At 37.0% G+C, this 20,169-nt stretch overlaps 1 protein-coding gene across 1 annotated transcript in view; it reads left to right on the top strand.

The window, feature by feature from the left end:
* Window positions 1-17,297, top strand: part of LOC106868709 (antiviral innate immune response receptor RIG-I) — a 36,179-nt gene extending 18,882 nt beyond the window's left edge. Inside the window, exons 8-11 of the mRNA XM_089348122.1 lie at window positions 4,044-4,173; window positions 4,820-5,065; window positions 10,117-10,284; window positions 16,491-17,297. Coding sequence (XP_089204248.1) covers window positions 4,044-4,173; window positions 4,820-5,065; window positions 10,117-10,284; window positions 16,491-17,188 — 1,242 coding nt within the window. The 3' untranslated portion in view covers window positions 17,189-17,297. The remainder of the gene's footprint in view (window positions 1-4,043; window positions 4,174-4,819; window positions 5,066-10,116; window positions 10,285-16,490) is intronic.
* The last annotated feature ends 2,872 nt before the right edge of the window (window positions 17,298-20,169 follow it).

Raw genomic sequence — 20,169 nt, 5'->3', positions numbered from 1 at the left:
CAGCTGTAGAAACTCTGCCAAATCAGATTGGAGCCTGGTGTTGCCATCCGGTTTCACCAGTCCTCAGTCAAATCGTCCAACCCATGCTAGCATGGAAAGCGGACATTAAACGATGATGATGATGAGGATTTCTGGGTCTTCCAGAGATGTTCTTACACTTTTGAAATGCCTGTGCCACTCAAAGCATTGCATACGACCCAATGCCTTATCACCGTAAGCTTGCCAAACTATGCTCAATGTCTTTGTAGCAGACTTCCCAAGTTAAACACAAAATTTCATTGACTTGTTTTGCTAATCTTCTAAATTATTTTGTGTGTTTCAGAGAAAGGTAAATTTTAATATTTTGAGCTATTCATCATACTCTTTGCTGATATAGAAAATTATTAATTTCTTTACGCTTAATTTTTATCTCCTCAATAATAACGATTATATTTGATATGAGGTTAACTTTTCTGTAGGAGTGGGAACAATAGATTAAATCAACCCAGTATATTACTTCTGTGGAATCAACTTCTTAGATATGAAAGAGGAAGTTGTCACTGGCAGGATTTTTTTGTAGTAACTCAAGACTGAGCACTGTAAAATATTTAACCTAGACTGCTACCATTTCCCCCTAAACTGCTAGATAACAAGCTGACAAGGAACCTATTGTGCAGTCATTCTACTTGCTAGAAATAGCTACCTAAACTTACTCCTATCTTCAAAAAAGTTAAACACTCATTAAATAATGTAGTTTTAAATATACAAAAAAAAACCCCCAACCCAAAACAAAACTGAATGGTCATGGCTGGATTGCCTTTGATTATAACACTGTGTAACAAAACTTTTATTTCCTTCTGTATTTGGTTAGTATGTTTTATTTCCTATTTGCTTCTATCAAGAAATAAAAGGAAATGATTACCATTCCTTTCAAACTTTGCTTTTTTGACTTGGACATCAATGTTTTGAAACTGACCTGTTTTCCATTACATTTCAGACAGATTCAGTGCTGATTTGCTGAAGCAGAAATGTCATTATAGCAAATACACTGCTCAATACCACAGATTTGCTTGTCAGTTGCTTGACTTTAACCACTTGAGCATGTCCCTTAGTGGCTTACAATATGTGCGTTACTGATCATGAGCAGGAGTAGTTGGGGAACATCATAGCCATGTTTTGAGAGGGTCTCTTTGGGGTTTCAATAAATGTAACAAAAGCAAAGTTTGAAGGAGACTTTAGCCATTTTTCATACTTTCTAGGGGTAAACAAATAAGAAATAATAGTTGCTACCCAAGAATAAAAACCGTGTTACACAGTGTAATTCTTCTCAATCAAAAATGACTTCAGGTTAGACAATAATAACAACAATAGTCTAAATAAAACATTATCTCTGCCATATTTCAATGTCTAGGAGAGTTCTAATTTTCAAGTAGACACTTATAGTAACAAATGTGTATGATAATATAAAAGAAAATTAATTTCGAATTCCTCTTTTGTATCAATTAACAGTCAATAATTGATACAAAGAAGTCAGAACACACTAAATAGTTTTACTTCCCAAATAAAATAGCGCCAGAAGTATCACATAAGCTGCTCTAAAGATTTAGACTGTTAAAATTAAGGCTGATAAAATTAGTACCAATTATGTAATGTGGTTGATGAAATCAGATACATGATTCCACCAATATACTACTTTAGCTGAATTAATACAGCAATGGCTAGTACAGTTTGCAAGATATTTTGTCATGTCTATTTATGTTCAGATTTAAATCCTGCTAAAACTGACTTAACCTTTCATTTTTCAAATAGTCTATGAAATAAGCACCAATCAAATACTTGTGTTAAATCAAATCAATTATTTCTCCAAAACTTTGTTTTTGTGCTCAAGAAGTTAATCTATATACTATTTATATTAGTTTTCCTATTACTGAAACAAAAAGAGTAACCTCCCCTTAGCCAATGAACTTTTATTCTTTCATATTTCACTCGTAATTTTTTCACTTCTTAGTGCCTCTTCTGCATGTATATCACCTGGTTTCCTTTCACACTTGCACAAAAACAAATATTGTATGTATGGCATGTATACAAATTGATATGGTTGTGATCATGGCACATCGAGTACAAAATTAGTTTTGTCACTCCTTACAGTAACAAAAGTGATTTTTGACTTTGCGATAAAGTCACCCATCCATTTTGGTAGGAAGGTATGGTTAACTAAATCAGTACCTCAGTACCTGACTTCATCGTTTATATTATAAACACCTGACCTGTACAAAGAGAAAATTGACTCTCATGATATATAAAAGTAGAATAGAAAGAGATAAAATGAAATACCTAAAGGCCTTAATTATTCTTCCATCTGTCACAATCATCATCATCTTTTAACGTCTGCCGTCCATACTGGCATTGGTTGGGCTGTTTGACAGGAGCTGGCTTGGCAGAAGACTGCACCAGACTTCTGTATCTGTTTTACCATGGTTTTTACGGCTGGATGCCCTTCCTAAGACCAACCAGCTTGCAGAGTAGCCCGAGTGCTTTTTATGTGGCGCTAGCACAAGCGAGGTCAGTTTTGGCAAGATTTTTACAACTGGATGCCCTTCCAAATGTCAATGAATTCAAATTTTGGTACAAGGCCAGCAATTTCAAGGGAGGGAGTCAGTTGATTACATCAACCCCAGTAATCAGCTGATACTTATTTTATCGACCCCGAAAGGATGAAAGGCAAAGTCGAGCCCAGTGACATTTGAACTCAGTGTGTAGAGAACTGAGAGGAATGTTTCCAAGCATTTCATTCAGTACACTGTTAAGATAATGAAGTACACTGTTAAGATAATGAAGTACACTGTTAAGATAATGAAAAAATTAAGATAATTATTACTATAATGTTGATTTTAATTTAATACTTTCTGTGTTGGATGCCAATGTGAGACTCTAGAAAAACACCTGTCTAATATCATGCTTGTCCTCCTCCACCAAAAAAAAAAGCTGATGATACTACTTTGAGAATTTCATGCAAACTTTTTAGATTACTTCTTTAAGATGATGTTTTAAACATATATTCATCAAGAGTACTGGATTTGTTCATTTTAATACTGTTTTTGGTGTAAAGAGTATATGTGCTTGTGTATCTGAAACTTAAACTATGGGTCTGAATGTGCACTGTAGCAAAGATATTAAAGAAGTGTAAAAACAATGTTTGTGAGATTTATTTTGAATTCAAATCTCACCTTGAACAAACTTGCTGTTCACTTTTTTTATGATAGAAATTCAAAAATATTTTTAGAGAAGAACCTTATAAGAATGTTAGGTGTCTAGTACTGGATTCAAACATCCCATACTTTGTTGTTTATTTTAGTACTATTTCTGGCTCAGTGGTTAGGGTATTCAGCTCATGATCATAGGATCATGAGTTCCATTCCCACTGGTACATTGTATTCTTGAGCAAGACATTTTATTTCGCATTGCACCACTCCACTCAGTTGACAAAAATGAGTTGTACCTGTAATTCAAAGGGCCAGCTTTGTCACACTCTGTGTCACACTCTGTGTCACACTGAATCTCCTTCAATACTATGTTAAGGATGCAGATGTCTGTGGAAAGCTCAGGCACCTGCACGTTAATTTCAAGGGTAGGCTGTTCTTTTGAATAGATCAACTAGAATATGTATCATTGTAACCGATGGAGTACCAGTGAATAAGTAAGTTCTCTTCATCCAAATTATTCTCCAAATTCCCATTTTATATAGGATAACTCAGATAATTTAGGGCAGAATTTCACACATCCCTGTGTATCATTAATTAAAATAGGAATAATATTGAGAAATTTTTTTTGTTTGTAAATGAAGTGGGTAAAATTAAATTTTGGATATTCTTAATATTTGTGATATGCATCTAGCCATAGGTTTGGTACTTTTGTTATAGGAGATCTGTCAATCAATAATATCAGTTGTTAACATATACCCGTATAAATTCAAAGGAATTGATTTTTTCCTTAAGAAATCAATAATAATGAAAGCAAAAATAAACAATTACCAAATCATTTATTTATGTGCTTATATTACACAGAAATGTAACAAAGTTTTACAGATACTGAAAGGTTATCGTGCAAAGGATGCCATAGAAATATTGTATGATTATCTAGACAATGAAACACTTGAAACAGATGCCTTTGAAAATTTGAAGATATTGTTAAAACGTAAGTTAATATTACCTCAATTTTACTTCATTCTTATTTTCACCTCCATCTTTTTCTTTTTTCAATTCTTCAAAATTAATAGATGCATATGCATATAGACACAATTGCACATTCTCCCACCCTCACAATTGTTTTAATGCCTGATATATATATTAGAAAAATATTGTTTGTATGTACATTCTTCACACATTCTTTCATATGTTTGAATTATTGAATTGTGGCAATGATAGGGCAGCAGCTTGAGGGATTTTAATTTATTACATTGACTGCAGTAATTTACATGGTGCTTATTCATTGTTCTTGTAAATTGTGGAATACAAAGAAGACATTGATGTTAGAATAGATAATTAAATTTGAACATCTGTATGAGGGTTGGCTGAAAACTTCATAACCTAACCATGGTTCCGGGTTCATTCCTTTGAGTTCGGGAATAATATTTCATTCTCTAAAGAAAAGATCCAATAACAGTTTTTTCCATAGCATTCTAAAGCTATAATAGATGATGAGAAAACTGATAAGATGCCCCTTAGTTAGTTTTCTTTTGTTTGTATGTCTACATTCATTTTCTGCATTTATATTTTGAGCTCAGCTAATGAAAGAATGGAGACAAAAAGAAATCTAATCTATTTTATTCTGTTTATTTTAGGTAAACTGGAGGAATTTGAAAATTATAGCACAGAAGAAGAACTGGAGGCTGAAAGTTCATGTCTTTTGGCACTTGTAGATTTAATCCAGAAAAAATTTCATGATAAACCAGATTCCCGTGTCATAGTGTTTGTTGAGACCAAAATTTTGACAAAGATTTTGGCAAAAGTGTTAAATGATAAAAGTGAAACAGCTGATTTCAATCCACAATATTTGATGGCAGGAATAAATACAGAGAGTGGTCCTGGTGTGTATAATAATGCCCACTTTCTATATATTTATTTGCAGTTATGAAGGTTCTTTATATAAGCAAGTTTACAACTGCGAAAGGTAATTGATGAATATGTTGTTGCTCCAGGTAGCTCTGGTCAAGCAGATATGTGGTTAAATTCATTCTAGCTGTTACCATCCTTTTTTTTTTTTTTTTTAACATACTGGGGACATATGGTTCTTCCTTTTTTAGGACAGTCGGGTGTGATTTGAGGAATATTTGGCTACTATTTGTAGCAGAAGTGACTGCTTGAGATCTCTCTTATTGTTTCTTGCAGATTGAGTGACTATGTAGATGCTCCCTCAGTTTGTAACTTCCATGTTTTTATTTTATTTGGAATGAAATAGTTTCAATTGATGACTGAAATTTTCCTGTGATATCACTTTGTTGGGAGCTTATCACCTTACCACATTCTTAAAATAATGAAGATGATAATAATGATAGTAATAATAATAATAATATAATAATAATGTGGAGGCGCAATGGCACAGTGGTTAGGGCAGCAGACTCACGGTCATAGGATCACAGTTTTGATTCCCAGACCGGGCGTTGTGAGTGTTTATTGAGCGAAAACACCTAAAGCTCCACGAGGCTCCGGCAGGGGATGGTGGCGAACCCTGCTGTACTCTTTCACCACAACTTTCTCTCACTCTTACTTCCTGTTTCTGTTGTGCCTGTAATTCAAAGGGTCAGCCTTGTAACACTGTGCCACACTGAATATCCCCGAGAACTACGTTAAGGGTACACGTGTCTGTGGAGTGCTCAGCCATTTGCACGTTAATTTCACGAGCAGACTGTTCCATTGATTGGATCAACTGGAACCCTCGACGTCGTAAGCGACAGAGTGCCAACAACAACAACAACAACAACATAATAATAATAATAATAATAATATAGATAATATTAGGACTGCTATAACTCTTCTGGAAGGAATATGTAAATAAAGAAGAGTGCCATAATTAAATTTGTTGAACGATATTTTGGTATCTTGTGTACCTTCAGCGGGTTCAAAATTTGATATGTCAGTCCACTTCATTTTTTTTTATATAGGTAATATTAGGGCTGCTATGACTCATCTGGTACTGGCAAAAGACCAGAATAAATACTGTAGAGTATTTTATCTGACACTCTAACAACTCTGTCAGCTCAGTAATATTAATAATAGTGGTTTCAAATTTTGGCATAAAGTAAGAAATTTTAGGGGAGGGGGACAGTCAATTAGATTGACCTCAGTGCTCAACTGGTACTTATTTTATTGATCCCAAAAGAACGAAAGGCAAGGGTGACCTTGGTAGAATTTGATCTGCCAGGGTTACCTTTGCCTTTCATTTAGAATGTTCACACAGACAAAATGCTGCTGGTGGCACGTAAAAAAACATCTTTCAAGCAGTGGGCCCCATGGAGGCAAAGGCAAATGACTGAGACCTTTGGAAATATGCTATGCTTAAAGAGAAAACCAATCAAGGCAAGTGAAATCATTGTTGTGGCAGATACTGGTGCCATGCAACTGGCACCCATGTCAGTGGCGTGTAAAAGCATCTATTACACTCTTAGAGTGGTTGGTATTAGGATGGGCATCTAGCTGTAGAAAACCATGCCAAATCAGACTAGAGTCTGGCACATGCCAGCATGGATACTGGACACTAAATGATGATGATGATATTATTACTTCATTTCATATATGCTCAACAATTAAACTGTTGGAAAAGAAAATTTCCTAACATCGGGCTACAACAAGTAACGTTAGATGCCAAGAATCCATCTAAGTACCCTAGCTGTCCCTAATAACACTGTTTCCTGGAGCTGTACTAAACTGGGTTTTATACCTATTTTCTCTATCCATCTGTTCAAATCTTTAGGGAGAGTGCTTAATGCACCTATACAGGGATACATTTTACCTGCACTTTTCATAGTCTCTGTAACTCAATGCTATCTTCTTTATACCTCTCATATTGACTTTCTCATCATTTGGGACTGTAAAGTCAAATTATTTGGCACTTTCTATTCTCTTTATCTACTACTACTGAATAAGGCCATCTAGCTTCTATAACTCTGTCTGTCTAAATGTTAAAGTCTCACAACATCTTATATTTCTTACTCTGTAATACTTTACGAGGTTCATGTTCATACAATTCATCAGTATAGTTTTTAACTTCATTTAGCTTTTTGGTTTCGCTATGTCCTGCTGTAACTCTAGCAGTTCTTAATAAACTTTCTTCACTGTTACCTACTTAAGAGTTTATATCTACTCTAGCTAACTTCACACAGTCTTCTACTGATATTAACCCTCTTTCATCTTCCTTTCTAGGTAAGTATAATCTTGCTACTCTTGTCCTTGGGTGGAGTCCTCCATTCATATTGAATTCCTTCCTAGTTCTTGCGTAGCTTTGCTAATTCAGATTTTGTTCAATCTACAAATGCTGTTGAGTATCTAAATAATGATACTGCCCAAGTATTTACAACTTTCACTAGATGCGGACCATTTAGCTTTGACTTTTGATGTACTCCTTCTCAGTTTTAGTTTTCAATATCTGTAGTTAGTAATCTGTCAGATTCTAATACTCCTAGATACTTATAACTCTCTCCTTCTTTCAGTGACCATCTGGTCATCTAGTAATTGGATGCCTTCATTGTCGGCTAATTGTTCCTTTTTTTCATGACTAATATTGCACACTTATCCATGCCAAATTCCATACCTATATCTTTGCTGAAGAGTCTTAAAGTTTGTGTTAAGGAATCTATCTCTTTTTACTATAATTCTTATTAAATAGCTTCAGATCATCCATGTAGAGCAAATGCTTAACTTTTCCTTTGCAATTTCTGAACCAATACCCTGCCTTGCCTTCCTGAATATTAAACTGAGGGGGATTAAACATAAGACAAATATTAAAGGGGATAACAAATCTCCTTGGAAAATTCCCCTCTTGATATTAACTTTCCATAATGGTGTGTCACCTGAGTAGAGGTCTACTTTCCATTTCTTCATGCTAAAGCTAATTCTCTTATGCTGTCTGCAATACTGAATATACTCAAACAATCACTTATCCATGAGTGTGGGATCATCTTATAGGCTTTCGTATAAGCTATCCGTGCTATTGTTAATTTTTTCTTTCTAGATTTTACTTCATTTAGAACTGCTTTGTCTATATATAATAGATCATACATTCCTCTAGTCTTCTTCCTGCAAATTTTCTGTTTTTCTGGCAGTAGATTCTGGCTGTAAAGGTGCTTGTAAATGCTTTCTGAAAGCATTCCTGTTAAAAGCTTCTGCACTAATGGTAAGCAAGTGATTGATCTATAATCGCTAGCTGTATTACCCTTGCTTTTTATTATTATTGTTATAAAGGTAGAGAGCTGGTAGAATCATTAGCACACTGGATGAAATGCTTGGTGGCATGCCACTATGTTTCTGAGTTCAAATTCCACTGAGGTTGAATTTGCCTTTCATCCTTTTGGGGTAGATAAAATAAATACAGGTTGAAAACTGGGGTCGATGTAATCGACTCATCCCCACCTCCCCCAAGCTACTCTTGTGGCAAAAATTAGAAATAATAAAAATAATGATAATAATAATAATAATAATTAGTATTTTATTGTCTTTGCACGGCTTCTAATGCTGGAGATATACTACGGTGTCAGATGTTCGCTACCACTGAGCTAAGGTAGCACCCCTTATTTTTTCAAGCACCATCTGGAGTATTTGAGTGGTTCCAAGCAGTGTTGTTTTCTGCAAGTGCTCCACCCTTATTGCAGCCCCTATTTGTTCCATGTACTTCTCAAGATTTTTACTCACTGTTCTCAGGGCTCTGACAATTATTGGTACTACTACCACCTTTTATATCAACCACAACTGCTTAACCTCCCTAGCTAACCTTATCACATACCTTGTTGTCAGCTGGGAATGCTATATCAATGATCCAGCATCATTTGCTTTCTTTCTCTTGCTTTCAATTCTCTATCTCATGGTCGCACTAAATCATAAAATCTCATAGGATCTTTGCATTTCTAATTTCGACGATGCCTTCAGGTTTGTGGTCGTACCAATTCTTTGCTCTGTCAAGTCCATACTTGTTGCAAAGTGTCTAATGGACAAGCCTGGCTATATTGTTGTGACGTCTCTTATATTCCTTCTGGGCTAGTGGCGTACATTGACTGGTAATATGTCATATGGTTTCACCATTTTGTCCACAAATTCTGCACTTATCAGTTTCTGATATGTTGTCTATTCTGTATTTGATGTAATTCACTCTTAGTGCTTGCTCTTAGGCAGCACAGATTAGAGCCTCTGTTTCCAGTTTTAAATCACTTTTAGTCATCCACAGCCATCTTTTTTCTCTGTCTGTCTTATCTTCAACATGAAATTGTCCATGCATTCTTTTCTTTATCCACCTATTTTCAGTTTCATTCGTTTTCAATTTCTTGTATAGTGCTTTATCTTTGCAATCTCTCATCCTACACAAGCCTGACCTTCATACTTCCAATAATAGTGATTCTGTGGCATTTTTTACATACCATGCTATGTTGTTTACTTCTGCTCTAATATTGTGTCTGCATCCAATCAGTCCTCTTCCCCTCTTTTTCTTGCTACATACAATTTGTCCGTGTCACTTTTTGGGTGGAGTATCCCATATCTAGTCAGCAACTTCCCTGTCTTTCTGTCTAAGTTGCTTAATTCATCTACTGGCCATGCGAATACTTCTGCTAAGGAGTAAAACCGCCCAAGTGTTGATAGCTTCAATCTTATTCCATCCATTTAATTTCGACTTAAAGATCAGTCTCAGTCTGAGCAAGTACTCCACCTTAAATTTTTCTGTCATTTCTTTCTCCATCAATTTATCCATTTCCAATATTCCCAAGTACTTATAGCCTGTCTTTTCTATCTCCTTCATAACTTCCCCTGATGGTATTGCTAGCCTGTCCATACATTTGATTTTGCCTCTCTTCAAGACTATTATTATTATTATTATTATTATTATTATTATTATTATTATTATTATTATTATTATTATTATTATTATTTATTGCAGGTATGTCAATAAATAGGCAAAAAGAAGTACTTGGAATGTTTCGGAGTGGTGAGTGCAAACTTATGATTGCAACTCCTGTAGCAGAAGAAGGTTTAGATATTCAGAAATGCAACTTAGTAGTTGATTATTTGACTGTGCAGGGAGTAAGATCTCATGTGCAAAAAAGAGGTATGTATATGCCTTCCAAAGCAATTTTATTTCTTAATTTCGTTGTCTTGCATGGTCTCTCTTTTCCTTTGCATCTTTTTGTCTCTTTGACCTTTGTTTCTTTTCTTTTCTTCTATAGCTTCTATATCTTCTAGCCTGTCTAATCAGTTAGTCTTGTGTATGTTTTATCTTGAGTCTTCTGTTGTCTGTCAGCTCTCTTGGCCTATCTTCTGTTATGACTTATAGTTTTGATTATTTTTGTCTTTTTTATATCTTTTATTTTATTTCCTCCCATTTATGTCTTGTATTTTGTGTCTAATGTCTTGTATCTAGTATATTGTCTTATATGACTTGTCTTTTGTATTGTATTTTCTCTTTTAATGTCTTTTATATGGTGTTGTAATCATTCATGTTGAGCCTTGTATTTTGGCTCAGACACTCTTTTCTGTGTTGTCTTTTGTACTGTAAGTCTTGAATTTTGTACTTTTTATGTTCCTTTTTCTATCTTCCACTTATTCACTAATATTTTGTATTTTGTATATTATATCTTGTTTTTTTTTCTCGTCTTCTATCTTGTCTTCTACTCTGTTTTGTCATTTATAATATTTTTTATATTCACGTCCTTTGTAACTGTTGTCTTACGGAATTTATATCTTGTCTATTTTTGATCTTCTGTGAATTGGTTACTTTTTATGAGTCATATTAGATAACATTTCCTTCTGTTTGATGTTTATGTGACATTTCTGATACTCTACTTCTCTCATTGTGTATTACTCTTCTTCATACCATCTTATCTTCTGAGTCATGGTTTACTCTGTTATACATTATATCTTATGTGTTATATAATCTTTGCAGCAGTATCATATATTCACTGTCTTATGCTTTGTGAATTGCGTTTTCTGTTCTCTATCCTAAGCCTTGTGATTGTTCTTTGGTATCTCAACTTCTGATGTATATTTTCTCTCTTGAACTTGTTATTTTGTCTTCTATCTTCAGTTCTTTGTTGTATGATTTCCTCTGTCTTGCGCATTCTACTTTCTGTCTTGATATCTGAGTGTGTGTGTGTGTGTGTGTGTGTGTGTGTGTGTGTGTGTGTGTGTGTGTATGTATGTATGAGAATGCATATATGCGTGTGTATGGATGATTATATATGTGTGTGTGTGTATGTATATGGACGTATATGTTTGCATATGGACATATATGTGTGTGCATATACATAAAACACATATGCATGCACACGCACATGCACACACACACACGAGAAATTATGGTAAACACAAATTTATATAAATTGTTCCCTACATATGTTTCCACATTGTTATTTGCAAATTCTGTATTGGATGCTCTGAGTGCACTATGATGCTGAACCATAACAGATCATCAGAGAAATATTTTATTGCATTATGTTAGAGATCAATTGTCGTTTGATCTCTGCAATGTAATGCAACAGAATTTTCTGATGATCTCGTATGGTTCAGCATCCTACTGCAAATAAAAAATCCAGTGCACAGGTTGCAAATAACCACAATGGGGAAAAATATGCAGGGAACTAATAAAGTTCATCTTGTGTTTATCATAATTCCTTCTACATTTGCTCTGCATAATATTATCTGTAATATTACTGATTACAGTAGTAACCACACCACTTTACTGGAAGTAAACTGCATTATGATACTCTACATTTGTGTGTGTGTATTGTGTCATCCCATAAAGAATGAGGTTTTTTTTTATACTTCTTTTACTTTTCAAAATTTAGAAAAACAAAGTTCATTTTTAATTTAAAATATACTCTCCTTCATTTTCTACAAAGCTCTTCCATCTATCTGGTAGAATTGCAAGGCCCCTCTTTCAAAATTTACTTGTCCGTGACGAAAAATACACCTCCAGTATTGTTCTGATCTCGTCTGCAGAATTCATATTTTTTCTGTTGAAATGATTCTGAAGGCTGCAGAATAAATGGTAATCAGATGGGGCGATGTCCGGGGAATATGGTGGGTGGGGCATTGTTTCCCATTCAAACTACTCCAGCCTTAAGTCATTCAAGCTGCTCGCAGTAGATCTCCTTTGTTTTTGTTTGGTTTGTGTTTAAAAGTTCAAAGTGGACTAAACCTCTCATATCCCACCAAACAGATAACAACACCTTACATGAGTGAAGACCTTCTTTAGCTTATGGTGCTGGTGTTTCTCCTTTCCCCACCCACTATCTTCGGTGCTTGACATTATTATAGAGAACCCATTTCTCGTCACCAATCACTATTTGGTCCAAAAATGGCTCATTTGTGAAATGTGACCGCATAGAAGGGCACACGTTCACTCTCTGCGCATGATTAGACTCAGAAAGTTTGTGAGGAGCCGATTGACCTAATTTGCTGACTTTTCCAATGGCACACAAGTGTCTATAAATGGTTGAATGACCAAATCCAAGCTTCTCTGCTAGTCCCTCAACAGTTACAATAGGATTTTGTTCCACCAGGGTTGAAGGACATCCTTGTCGAGCTCTACAGATTTTCCAGGATGAAGCTTGTCTTCTAGGCTGTAGTTTCTGGCTCGGAATTTCTGGAACCACTGTTGACGCTGTCTTATGCTTATTATGTGATCCCCATATACTGCATTAATATTCATTGCACTTTGCATTGCGTTGTTACCTTTATTGAACTCATAAAGCAAAATATGCCGAATATACTCCTTTGTCACTTCTATTATAGCTTTGAAAAATAACTGTTAAAATCGAAATGTACTTTTCACAACTTGCACTAAGAATAAGACCAAAGTAAAATTACTACCTGCTTCTATAGCAAGTTGATGCAGGTAGTTTATCCCACCCCCTCCAACTTTTTAGTTAATGCAATTGAAAAAAAACCGCATTATTTACGGGATGACCCAATAGTAGTGATTTTTCCAATTCAGTAGTACTTCATTTGAGTATTTGGTTGATAGAGTGCTCAAAAAAGAGTACAAACAGTAGTACACCTTATTAACCAATTAATTATTATGATAACTTATTGATTAATAATAATTAAGCAAATTCAAAGATTATATAGCAATTAATCACAGTACATTTATTGCAGAGTGAATAATAATAAATGAAGAAGGAATGAAGATGATAGTTTTTCTAAGAGAATTGTTATTTATTATACATATAGATTACATATAGAGAGATTGTGTAATGTATAATAGTAAAACAAAATATTCATTTCATTTCATCAGACATTGAGTTGAATTGTTGAATTACAACACAGTCTTTGAGAAATACATCCCAACAATATGAGAAAATATTTTAGAAGGTTTTTTCTAACTTACTAACTAAATAGAAAAGATTTAATTTAATATTTGACCAATCAACACCCTTATTGGCTGAGATATTTATAAATAACATCTAAAGTGATAAAGTTAACTTGTAGCTATCATAGTAGCGTTCAAACCTCTTCGTCGCTAAAAAGATCTTAACGTAGAACAATAGCAATAAACCAATAAAATGTGCATGTCTAAGAATTAGAGTCACACGTTTAAATTTATACATCTATAACATGAAAGAAAACATTGAAGAAATTTCGTGCAGAACACAAGGAACATGTACTGAGATGATATCAAAAAGTTCCTAGACTAGTTATGTTTAATAAAAAATTAGCTTATTTACCTAAGTTTTAGCATCATCTCCTTCGAGATAGTCACCTTCCGCAGCAATATACCGGTTCTAGTGTTCTTGCCACTTTTGGAACCCGACCTGGAAGTCGTTTTCTGTAAGTGAGTCAAGGACTTTCTGCGATTCACCTTGAATCTTGACAACAATATTAAAATGGTGACGTTTGAGCTGCATTTTCATCTTGGGGGAAAAGATGAAAGTTCGCAGGTACTAAATCCAATTCCTTGTTCCACTTCCGTGACCATGGAAATAACTTCCCTAACATTAAATGAAGCTTCGTTGTCAGGAGCCCTCCTTACTCACCTGGAATTCGTGGCTGCCAGCTCTGTCACTGCAAGAGACTACATATACTCCACTAACTTGCAGTATCCATCAACAAGAAGAATAAACTATCTTATTGTTACCACTAGAGATATGTCCTGTTAATGAACAAGCCATTGGTATCTGACAAGTCAGATATACCACTCTAACCAGAACTGTCCCACACTCAAGAGCAAGGTATTTAATCCATGCCGCTTATTTAGATTGCAACCCAAACATGATAGACATTCAACTTCAATTACGAGGTGGTATACAAAAGTTCTTGGACTAGTTCCACTTTTGGAATCCGGTTTGGAAGTTGTTTCCTGTAAGTGAATCGAGAACCTTCTGCGATTCATTTTTGATCACGACAACAGTGTTTAAACGGCGACTTTTGAGTTGCATTTTCATCTTGGGGAAGAGATGGAAGTCCGTAGGTGTCAAATCTGCTGAATAGGGCAGGTGCGGAAGCAATGCCATGTTGTTTTTGGAAAGAAACTCCCGAGTGCGGAGAGATCGATGACAGGGTGTATTGTCGTCGTGAAGAATCCAATTCTTTGCATCCCACAGATCTAGTGCTTTCATTGAGTGTCCTCCCTCAAACGCTGCGACTCTGTCTTGCCTTCGGTTGTGAAGATGAAGGGCTCTTCCATTGTGACAACTGGTGCTTCGTTTCTGGGCTATACCCGTAGACTCAACCCTCGTCAGCGGTGTTGATCCTTGTCATAAAGGATGAGTCATCAGTGACACGCTGACGGAGATCTTGACAGCCTTCGACGCGATATTCTTTCTACTCAGTGATCAGCAGGCGGGAGACAAACTTGGCAGATACACTGCATGTTCACTTTCAGATTTTAGGATTGCCTGCACGGACCCATACAACAGACCAGCAGCACCAGCAATGTTGTTGATTGTCTTCTGACGATCGCCATGCACAAGCTGATGAAATTTCTCCACATTTCTGGGGATGATGCTCGTGGCAGGCCTTCTAGATTGCTCATTGTCTTCCAGGAATGTTCTTTCGCTTTTGTAGCACCCGTGCCACTCGAAACGTTGCGTACGACTCATTGCCTCGTCGCCGTAAGCTTGCTGAATCATGCTCAATGTCTCTGTAGTAGACTTCTCAAGTTTAATGCAAAATTTCACGTTGCCTTTTTGTTCCAACTTCCTGTCCATGACAAAATCGCTGACTACAGCTTACACGTGGTCACAAAATCACAAATTTCACAACTTGCGAAGTAAGCACAGCGATGCCACTTGGCGCATTGCCTCATGAAGGTCACTGCTAGCTCTCTGTTGACGCTTTACAGAACTAGTCTGGGAACGTTTTGATACCACCTCGTATAATCCAACACCACCATCTTTGGTCACTCTCGCTTAAAGACTGCTGTTGCTAAAGTGTTCATACTTCACTGTACAGCGATTGAGCGACTGACTCATGCCATCATCCCACGCTAACATGTCCAGTACTCAATGTAAGGAACTGATGTAACTGAAGACACTGCTGCAGCCTGCTGTCAAAGTGGCGCCAGGACCCTACCAGCATCCCGTCCAAACACGTGGGCCTAAAAAAATCAGAAAATAACTGGTGTCGCTTTCATAGGTCTAACACCTAGAAGCCATCATATTATTCTCTCAAAACTCTTACTTTGCTCTTATCATCTGACAAGATAGATGTGTCTTAGGCACCCACGAAAGTTTGTTGCGTGGAATTGAGTCCATTGTTGTTATATATATATATATACAGGGTGTCCACAAAGTCTGGGTACATGGAGATTAACACATACTTTAAGAAATTATTTCTTATATTTAATTGTTTATGTTATGATTTTATTTACTCCCGGTACCCAGACTTTGTGGACACCCGGTATATATATTCTTTTACTTGTTTTAGTTATTTGACTGCGACCATGTTAGACCACCGCCTTTAGTCGAACAAATCGATCCTAATACTTATTCTTTGTAAGCCCAGTACTTATTCTATCGGTCACTTTTGCTGAACCACTAAGTTACTGGAGATGCAAACACGCCAACATTGGTTGTCAAGCGATGGTGACACACACACACACACACACACACACACACACACACACACACACACACACACACACACACACACACACACACACACACACACACATATGTTTGTGTGTTCTTTCAGTTTCCGTCTACCAAATATAATTATTGCATTCGCTTATTCACTTGTATCATATATAACTGGAGCATTGTGAAATGTTTGAAATCATTTTGAGTTAAATGTCTTCTTATTTACTTTTGTTTGTAGGCCGAGCTCGAGCAGCAGATGGTAAATACATTCAGATTATTGGTGCAGATCCACTCTTGGGCAAAAGAGCTACTGTAAACCGTATGAAAGTTGATAAAATGCAAACTATAGTGAACGATGTTTACGAAGATCAATTGAACTATCCAGGTGTTTTCAAGGAAACTTTGAAAGAAATTCAGATTCAAAATAGGCAAGAACGTGCTGCTTCCCAAATGCAGAAAATGAAGTCTGTTAAGAGTTCAGGTAATTATACGCTGAAATGTACATCCTGTAACTCTACTGCTGCTGAGAGTTCAGATTTTCGAAATTTTGAAGAGAAATGTTATATCATTGTAAATCCTGATTTTCGAAAGAAGATTAGTATTTCAAGAAGCAAACCTACGATATTATTTGACGACGTTAAACGTATAGGCAGTTTTTCTTGCATTACCTGCGGTCTTTATTGGGGAAATCAAGTGGTTTATAAACATACTATATTCGATTGCATATCAATAAAGCAGTTCAAAATAGTCCCTGAAGGGAAAACTCCTATACTTGCGAAAAAGTGGTTGAAAGTACCATTTAGAGATGAAGTTCAGTCCCTCACTGATGAAGATTTTGAAATGGTTCGTGCAGATAGTTCTAACAAGTTTGAAGATGATTTGCCATTGTTCCTTGAAAAATGTCCAATCCCTGAAAGTAACCAAAATGTAGATTAAAGCATACGTTTTCATATTTTTTCTCATATTCATTTTATTTTATTTCAGACAAATAATAATTGTATTTCGATATTATATAGTTTAATAAACTTGATTTGATTTATTGGAACATTCTGTTGTTATGGTAAATGAGATAGTTTTTGCAGACTCACATGATTCTAGGGAAATATCGGCATATATATATATATATATATATATATATATATATATATATATATATATATATATCAAGCTGAGTAAAAAGTAAGCAATATATTTCAACAATGCGGAAATTTTATTCATCAAAGTACCATTACGATCAACACATGTTTGCCAACGAGCTACAAGTTTGTTTATTCCGGTAACGTAAAAATCTGGAGTTCTGGAGCTGATGAACCCTTTGAACGCACTTTCAGCATCGGTTTGATTTTTGAACGCCTCTCGCAGGAAACTATATAGATGCTTGAAAAAATGGTAGTTGGTAGAAGAAAGGTCTGGGGAATAAGCTGGGCTGGGAGGAACTTCGTAGCCAATTTCCCTCAACGTCTGGAGCGTCATTAAGTGAAACGTGTGGTCGAGCATTGTCATGAAGAATGATTGGTCCTCTTCTGTCGACCAGTCTGGGACGGAGGAGTAGCAGTTTTTGTTCATTTTGGCAATTTCATGGCAATATGTTTCTGCAGTAACAGTTTTTCCGGGTTTTAAGAAGTTGCAGTGGATGAGCCCAGCAGTACACCATAACCTTCTTTTTGAAGATTTCGGGTTTTGGGGAGGTCTTCAATGCTTTATTTTGGTCCAACAATTGTGAAGAACGTTTTTTATTACTGTACAAAATCCATTTTTCATTGCAAGTTACAATAGGTCGAGAAATGTTACGGAGAAGAAACGACGAGAAAATTTCATTCAAATCGTGTGGTACCCATTTGTCGAGCTTGTTTGATTTTCCAATTGCATGCAAATAGTTACTCGCAGTTTTTTTTTTGGCTAACTTGAGGTTCTTTTGCCAGTTCTCGAGTGGTTTTGCGTGGACCTTTTTGAACGACGGTCTTCAGTTGACCGTCTCGATGACAGATGGGCGTCCACTATGCTCACGAACTTCAAGGATCAGGTCTCTACTGCGAAATCGTTGAAGCCATTTTCGAGCTGACCACTCACGGGTCAATTCCTCACCAAACGTTTCGTTGATATCGTGAGCAGTTTCGGCTGCTTTACGTCCTTTTTTGAAGTTGAATATCAAAATTACTCAAATATCGTGCTTTGACAGTTTCATTTCAGATGCTTGAAACAACGATTTGTTTATCGCCCACAGGGGGGCTAAACATAGAGGGACGGTACAAATGAGGGAGGGGTCGATGATGCGTATGGTTTTTACACAGAGATGAAAAGTTAAAAATTTATATAGCTCGAATGATAGACAAATGATAAACAAAACAAATACACAAACAGTGAAATGGGGGACGGGTTTTTCTTCGACCCCGCGAGCATTGTGCCATCACTGAAACCTTTAGTATAACCTTATGGATTCACTATGTGGATTCATTCATTCACAACAAACTCGCCACAGCCTTCCATCTTTATTCCATATACATCAGGTAACAGACATTTTCTCTCCATCCTTATTTTCCTCTTAAAGTGGTAGATGAGGTAATGGACCAGTCCAAGGCTGGAGATGAATGTGCCTGTTACGATTCATTTCACGCGGATCTTCCATGCCGCTTCTTTCGTCATAGCGACCACAGCGTTAAAACAAGCCTTGCTTTCTTTGTTAAAAGAGGCAGGAGGAACAATCTTTGCAATCAACTCGGAAGACAATTGTACTCTTCCCAGCCGTGACAGCAGATGTTCAACGTAAACCCACATCTTAGAGATTTTGGGGCATTGCACAATTGTGTGCAGAACAGTTTCCATGTCCTGCTTGCATGTTGGGCACTTGGGTGCACGAGGGGCACCATGCCTTGCGGGTTTATTGTGAACTGGTAAGGCTCCTCGGTAACACTGCTAGGCCAGGGATCTTTGGAAGTTATCCAAAGGTCCTGGCCCGAATGTCCTTCGGAACACACTGGCCAGTTGATACCCATCGAAGCCTAGGGTCTCCCCCAAGACGTCATCACACTCAGCCTCTACCAACCCTCTCTAGAAAGACGAGGTGGGACCCCCGCCGCTGGCGTTGTCTGTGTGACAGAGAAGCTTGAGTGCCTGATAACACTCCGCTTGCCAAGCACCCAACTTTGGTCTACATTTGATTCAAAGTAAGCCCAGGAAGTAACGACCGAACGAACGGAGACCACACCCGTTCACCACCCAGGTAGAGCTACAGACGTCTCAGCCTCAGTGCATGTCTGCGCACCAACAGCCAAGACATCCCTAGCTCACCCTTTAGTGGGTGCTGGCAACAGACAGAGCGCCTTACAAGAGGACTTCTACCCCTCCGCAAAAAGCGGAAGAGCAGACATTCCAGCTTGATCAGCCACGAACGGAAGCAAGGCACGACTGTTAGGTGGTAGGTAATCACAGAAGCGATAAACACTCCTGCAACCTCCGCCCTTCATTTCAGGGATAGCTGCCGCTCTGACTAGGTCTAAGTTGGGTGGGTTACTCTGCTCGTCACCTCGCTCCAATTCTTCTCTATCTGGAAATCTGGACCAAACCAACCCCTAGCATTTTAACCGGTCTCTCCGTCCAACGCCCTACGACGTTGTTGAGAGGTACCATCTTGCCTCTCCAGGTGCCGAGTTGCAAGCCGATTGACTTATCCCGGTTAACTTTTACTCCTGCCACCGCCTCGTAGTCTTTAATGGCTTTGCTTACCCTCTGTAGGTGTACCATCTCGGACTCGATGATGGTGATGTCATCTGCGTATGCCGAAAACTTCCTACTGCAACCTACATCGTGTGGGATGACCCTCAAGCCCTCCAACTTCCGCAGTAAGGGCTCTAGAGCCAACATATACAGAAGGGGAGAGAGAGAACACCCTTGACGAACAGGGTGCTTGATGTTGAACG

This window comes from Octopus bimaculoides, chromosome 2 (genome assembly GCF_046866305.1).
Source record: "Octopus bimaculoides isolate indiv1 chromosome 2, ASM4686630v1, whole genome shotgun sequence".
Lineage (NCBI taxonomy): Eukaryota > Metazoa > Mollusca > Cephalopoda > Octopoda > Octopodidae > Octopus > Octopus bimaculoides.
This window is presented reverse-complemented; position numbering and strand designations above follow the sequence as displayed.